At 54.5% G+C, this 6,856-nt stretch overlaps 1 protein-coding gene across 3 annotated transcripts in view; it reads right to left on the bottom strand.

The window, feature by feature from the left end:
* Positions 1-1,420: 1,420 nt before the first annotated feature.
* RGS9 (regulator of G-protein signaling 9) overlaps positions 1,421-6,856 on the bottom strand; it is a 30,003-nt gene continuing 24,567 nt past the window's right edge. Inside the window, exons 16-18 of one of the 3 annotated variants that reach the window (XR_001874269.1) lie at positions 6,409-6,494; positions 4,838-5,078; positions 1,421-1,505 (exon numbers count right to left, since the gene is read on the bottom strand). Coding sequence is in view for 2 of the 3 variants with exons in the window: in XM_017812193.1 (XP_017667682.1) it covers positions 4,916-5,078; positions 6,409-6,494 (249 nt within the window). In the remaining variant the exon portion in view is untranslated. Of the gene's footprint in view, positions 1,506-2,245; positions 5,079-6,408; positions 6,498-6,856 lie in introns of those variants that run through there. The other 2 variants (XM_017812193.1, XM_017812194.1) reach the window with 2 other exon arrangements.

Raw genomic sequence — 6,856 nt, 5'->3', positions numbered from 1 at the left:
TGCCCCCGATGCTGAGGGATGGCTCTAATGTAGTTCTCCAACATGGTCCATGTGCTGACCCACTGCGGTCTCGGGCCTGGAAAGAGCATCCATGCCGGGGCTGCTCGTTACCCTGCTCTCCCCTTCTCCATGGGGGTCACCCAGGGGCAGATCAGCTCCTTCGTGGAGTCCTTACGAGCCCGGGGGTGTCCGTCCTCCCCCTCCTCGGAGCCCTCGGGGCACACTCGGCTCTCCGAAGGCACGTCCATTCTGACTTGGAAGAAGCTGTGTTGTGAAACAGAGACTCATCACACACACACACGGCACTTTTTGATGTGCTCGGAGGCAGCGAACCGAGCCCGGCTTGGAGACTTCCACTGTTCAAACCCCAAATCCCAAAGCAAAGCGCCCAGGCACAAGAGCCCACAGAGAGGGAAAATGAGGGGAATGTGAGCTCCCACCCCTTTGAAGCTGAGAAGCCGTGTGACACAGCTCTGGAGCGTGGAGCAAGGTGGAGCAGGAGCCCCCAGGTTTGTGCTTTTGAATTTATAATGTGGACTCATCCACTCAGTCAGCAGTAGAGGTGGGTTAACTGACAGCAGGGACATGGTTCTCTGAGTGAGGGACATGGCCGGGGTTTGGTTCCAACAGGGAGAGCCTCTCCTGGAAAAAATCCCCCCTCTCACACCTCCTGCCCCAGAGCAACAAATGCTTCACGACTCTCCCTCAAGATTTCTCCTCCCTTGTCACTTCTGGGTATCCTCTGACTTGAAACCACTAAACCAAACCTGAACCAGCGCTCAAGAACAAACACCAATATACGAGTGGTTTTCCAAATTGAGGGATTAAAAGTAAAACCCGGGGTTTTGCACCCCCGAACAGGAGGTGTGAGCACAGCAGAGGCACCATCGGAGTTGTCTCCTGCCTTGATCCCATCAGAAAACACATCCAGTGTGGAGAGTAGGTGTGGAGACAGGGGGAAGAGACATTTCAGAGCCTGGCCGGGATTTAGGTGGCACAGGTGGGATTGGTGGGGTTTAGCAGCAAGGGTAGGAAAGGCGGCTGTCGGGTGGGTTCTTGGAGACCTCTGGCTAATTACAAAGAGCAATGGTGGTGGAGGGGAGGATGCCCAGGTGCCCGGGCAGTACTGACCTGCTGACCACCTTGGCGTCCGGGCGCAGCCGCCGCTCCCGCTCTCCCAGCGGCTGCACCTTCCCGTGGGGCACGGCCGGGCACCGGGGCGACAGCACAGCCAAGGTGGGCGAGGTCCAGCAGCCCCTCCTCAGGAACCGGCCCAGGGACCTCCTGCTGCCCGAGGGGAAGGGTCCAGGCCCGGCCCCCCGGGGGTCCCGCAGGGTGCCCGCGGTGCCACCGCCGTCCAGGGCCAGGCTGGTGGGCGAGGGGCAGGCGGTGCCCTGGGGCAGGGCCGGGGGGCCAGGCGGGGTTGGAGGCAGGGTGGGCAAAGGAGGGGTGCTGGTGCCAGCGTGGGCAGCTGGGCGAGGGGCCTGGGAGGCGAGGTGGCACGGCTGTGGGGAGGAAAAGGAGATAGGCTCAGTCAGGCTCGGCGGTGGCACACTGGTGTCTGGTCTCTCCAGGCTCCATCGGGAGAACAAGCCCTCTGCTTCTCTGGAGAAGGGCCCAGTGCCACAGGGCCAGGGCAGCCACAGTGCTGCCAGGAGAGACAGGGCTCAGCTGGGAGGCAGCTGTCAGCCACCCCAGCCAGGCCTGTGCCAGTGTCCCCACCCTGCAGCTCTGTCCCCTTCCCTGCCCTCCAGCAGGAGCGCGGAGGTGTGACAACTTGCCTACGGAAAGCAACGGGGTCATTGCTACCAGCCCCAGTGGGTGCTGACAGATCCGGCCCCACGCCCACTGGGATGCTGGAGGAGACACCAGCTTGTCTCATTCCTCACAAGGATTAGCTCCAGGCACGGGGGAGCCTGTCATCCCGAGAATGTGATCTTGGTTATGAACACCACAGCCATGTCACACCCAAGGCAGCACTGCACTGGCTGCTGCCGTGCCCAAGGAACACACTCTAAGCCCGAGCCCTGATGACTGGTAATACAAATCACAACTTGTGCTGAAGCCCCCAGTGTCCCTGGCTGGGGCTGTGGAGGCTCCAGCTCAGCTCATTCAGCCCTCAGGACAAGCCCAAGTATAAATTGGACAGGACAAGCACAGGACAAGCAGCAGAGGACAAGCTGCATGCTGGGTCCCCTCCCATTTCCCAAGGACTCACTCCCAGCAGAAATGAAATGCAGCTCAAGTGCCCAAGGAGAAGGGCTGAGGGCAGAGGTACACATAGAACATGTACACACACATGCAGTGATGACACAGTGAGCAATGAACACACTGAGACGGGACAGAGAAGGATGAACTTGGTTCTTCTTCCATTTTCTACATTTATTTTTATTAGACAGATGAATGGGCGGGAGAGATGACCAAGAAATGAAACAACACATTGCTGATTTCCAATGGAAACAAACAATTTCTGGCACAACGTGAAGTTCAGCTTGTACCAGGCGACCTTCCTCTTCGGGGACTGAGCAGCAAGGGACGAGGAACAGAAGGCTGGGCCGTGCCAGCTCGTTCAGCCTGTGGCAGAGCAGAGCCAGCCCCTGCCTGTGTGTGTCAGACAGGTGTTCCACAAGCAGTGACTGGTGTTCCACATACACAGCGATTCCTGAACGTGCCACACTAACCCATGGCAGGGGAACAGCGGTGCAAAGCAGAGATGACGAAAACTCAGAGAAAGGAATGGGTACAGAGAACATAACAAGCAAAGCAGCAGACAAAATAGAAGTAGAATCAGAGGGACTGACTAGAACACACAGATTTGTTATTTATTATTTATACCCTGACTTGATCTTCCACATGTTACTACATCCTGGCAATCCCAACATGCTCAGTGCTCCATGTCACACAAACTCTGGAGAGACTGTAGAGCTCATCACAGCCAAGGAGCTTTGGACCAACCCTGCCAGGTTTTGGAGTACCTTTCAGTGCTCTTATGTCAAGGTAGGTTGATGGTGCTCAGCACCTGATGCAACAAAGCCTTGGGGTTTTAAGAGCAATTAAAGAAAAGGCTGATCCTGGTCCCCTGCAGAGCATTGCAAAACGTGCCTTTGCTTCCACCAGGAGTAAGAGCAGAGACAGCACAGGCCTTGACATCAGAGTGAAAGTCTTGGGCAACTCGGTTTCAATTCCTCTAAGAAGGTTTATCACCGATAGGTCAATGAAGGTCAGGAAAATCTCCCTGGCTCAGCCACAAGTGAAGGAGATGAGTTCTGCAGTGACACCAGATCAGATTGTACAGCCCTGATTCTGCCCCTGGTAACACACACGGGGAGGGCAGGAGTCACTGTTCAGGCTGTTTTGGGACACAGTGACATCCTGACTGTCCCCCTGTTCACAGGCAGTTGGCCTGCATGGACCTGGGGACCCCAGGGCTCCAAGGGGCTGGTCTGCATGCACCCCATTATCTGAGGGCCCCCCTTCCCATCCAGCTTTCTCCAGCTTTCATCCCTGGAAGTGTCCAAGGCCTGGCTGGCTGGGGCTCTGAGCAACCTGGTCTAGTGGAAGGTGTCCCTGTCCATGGCAGAGGGTGGAACGAGATGATCTTTAAGGTCCCTTCCAACCCAATCCAATGATCCTATGATCTCCCATTTCCTGTAAAATCCTATCAGTATTTAAAATGGATGAACAATACAAACCAGAGAGAAGCAGCTTCCCATACCTCAGTGCTTCCACACAGTCCCTCTACTTCCCTAAAATTTTAACAAACAAGGAAGATTTTCTGCCCCTCCAATTCCCTTAACTGGGCTTTGCAGGAATCTTTGCACTTCTGGTAATCGCTGGCCTGGTCCAGACATGCTGTGCTTTCCCAGCAAAGCCTGGAATCTCCCCGAGCTCTTTAGCACTAAAACAGTATTTTAGTTTGCCTCATTCTACAGAGCAAAAGAGACAGAGCAAATAAAAAGAAAAACACTACTTAAAGTTGAAATCATCTCTTAACACCTCTACCCTGTCCTCTCTTGCCTCTGGGCTACAACTGGAACTACCTCCTGTTGGGTTTTTTAACAAGACAAAATAGAAGAGCAGGAAAAAGACAAGACAAGAGGTGGGAAGGATTTGATAAAATCTCTCAGGGTTTCGTGCAGGCTCTGGCAAGGGGTGGCTCTTTGCACCTGCACACCCAGCTCACGGCACAGGGAGAGCAGAGCTTCCCACTGATCATCTCCAGCGTGCTGGGAGGATCTGGGAGTGACATTCAAATTCAAAGGGTCAACCAAAGCTTCAGAAACACTCAGCAAGGAGCCTCCCTGGCTCTTCTGCCTGTGTTCCTGTTGCATTAGCTGGGAAGTGCAGGATACTTGGAGTGAGGGGTGTGCTCCTCTCAGGGGGTGCCAGATGCACCCCTTGGAAAGGTGCACATCTCCTCAGGGGATGGAAGCCAGCATGGACACTCTGAGGTGGGTCACCTCTCCCTACTCCCCTCGGGGTCATCCACCACTGCTCCCAGGAAGGCTGGTTTGGACCCAAAGGACTGGAAAGGGCAGCACTTTACTGGGTGCTATCCCACCTCCCCGAAGAGCAGGGGGCAGGGAGAGGCAGCTGGGCTACCCAGCCTCCCGGGGGGAATCTCGGGACAGGCAGAAGTCATCTCCCCTCGGAGGTGTGTGGGGGGGAGCCGGGGTCCTGCCCCCCGAGCCTGGCACAGGCGGCAGCCCAGCCCTGCCAGCACTCCCTGCCTGGCATGCCTGGGAAGCGACATCTGCTCTCCAGAAGCCATGGCAACGCGTGGGAAGCCGGCTGATGGCAGAGAGCCGGCCTGGGAAACCTAAAGCAGCACTGACACCTTCAGGAAGGGGAGACGAAGCTCAACACCGGCCTCGGCTTGTCTTTTCCCTGTGCTGTGCCCTGCGGGGCTCAGAGCCTACTTGGGAGGCTGGGGCTGGTTCCTGCGGTCCAGCTTGCTCATGACCTGCGTGATGTCCACGGTGGTGGCGGCTTCCCTGGCTTTGGCCTCTTCCTCCTGCTGCCTCAGGATGATGGGGCTGGGGCTGGAGCGGAGGTGGCGGCGCCCGAACAAGCCGGTGCTGGGAGGGAGTGAGGGAAAGGAGCAGGGTGTTAGTGTGGAGAAGGGCACCAAAAACTCATCCCTGGTAAGCAAAGTCACCAGGAGGGCAAGCTCGGGCACAGGGGTGGATAAAGAAGTGCAAAATGCAGAGGAGGTGGTTCAAAGCAGGACTGGGTGACTCATCGTCACACGTCAGCTCCAGAACTGCTAAAAGCGTAAAGGCAGTGCTGGTCCTGCTCCTGAGGGGCTCCAGTGCCCATCCACACTCCTCCTGTTGTTGTGTTTGACATAACTCACACTGGTTGTGGAGCCAAGCAGTGTACATCAGTGGAATTTTCTCTGGTATCCTGAGTAAGATCAAGACAGGGACCTGTATAGGCGTTTCTTTGTGATACCCAAAAAACCCACCTGCTCCCTGCTACAGCAAATCCACTTGCAGCAGCACTGGGAACAAGAGTTAACCCAGCTCTGGATGAGGTACCAGCTCTCCAGCTTTACAGGATGCTGAGTACTGAGTGTCCAGAACAAGCACTGACAAGCACGAAGGCAGCCACCAGGATCAACCAGCACTAGCCAGCGACCTCGTGATGTGTGGCTCAGGGACAAACTAACCAGACCTCAGACAAGTCAGCAGCAGGGCTTTTTCCACTGCCTTGAAATAGGCTTTAGATGAAACAACAGTGTGAAAGTCCACGATTCCTCTTTCTTGCTTGTTGGGTTGGCGAGTGGAAGAGGAACAGAGAAAGGAGCACATCACCCAGTCTGGCTCTGACACTGCCCACTCAGCTTTAGGAGCAACTGCAGTTCAAACGGCCTAAATTTGCTGTACAACCTTCACCTTGCTCAGGAAAAACCCAATTCTAAGGGCATCCACCTTGTGCCAGCTGTCACTCACAAGCAAGGTGCTGTTTGTTCCCATGTGCTTGTCACCTCCCCTAAGCAGCTTTGTCCAGGCAGAGATGGGCAGATCCCACAGAGGATCCCGAACTCTGGCTCTGCTCTGGCAGCCAATGTTTCACGGGCAGGAGTTTTCCCATGCCCAGGACACAGTGCTCTCTCCTTCCGGGAAAGGAGCTATGATTAATTCAACAGTCACAGCCCTTCTAAACAGACCCAACAGAGGAGGCAGCTGAGAGTTGTCACGTCTATTCCGACTGTACACAAGCCACTTCCAAAGGGCTCATGAATAAACAGCACCACCAGTCTCAAAGCAAAGCATCTTCTCAGTGAAAAATTTTATTTAATTAAGAGAACATCTAAATCATAGTAATTTTGCAGCAACTTGAGCTTTTTCTACCCTTGCTACAACAAGGAAAACAAACCCCACAATTACAGCCAGTTTCACTTGCCTTTTTTTGACAGTCTCTTGTGGCACAACAGCCTTGGCCAGCATTTCCTTGTATATTGGAGACTTTAAATAGCGGCCATAGGAGTCCTACTAGGAGAAAAAAGAGAAACTGGTAGTTATGGGCTGCAAACACCCTTATTAAAATCACCACCAAATACAGCTGCTCAGGAGCCAGGGAGGCTGGGAACTGGATAATCTCCCCCAGCAGCCCAAGGGACTTTGCATCTTTCAGGCAAATGTAGCTATTTAAACCAATACCCTTTCATCTTGGTGTAAAATTCCCAGGATTTTCCATCTCACAATAAAGCTTCACAGGTAAGACCCAGCTCAAAAGATCTGAACGGAGCTTAACCCAGGCCAGCAGGGTGTCACAGTCACTGCAAGGTGAGGAGCTTGTATTTCAGGAGCCAAACTTTTCATCGAGGGGTGAAAAATCAGTCTGGTTCTGC

This window comes from Lepidothrix coronata, unplaced genomic scaffold (genome assembly GCF_001604755.1).
Source record: "Lepidothrix coronata isolate B3197 unplaced genomic scaffold, Lepidothrix_coronata-1.0 Scaffold34, whole genome shotgun sequence".
Lineage (NCBI taxonomy): Eukaryota > Metazoa > Chordata > Aves > Passeriformes > Pipridae > Lepidothrix > Lepidothrix coronata.
The sequence above is the reverse complement of the archived record's forward strand: the minus strand, read 5'-3'. Positions and strand labels throughout refer to the sequence as shown.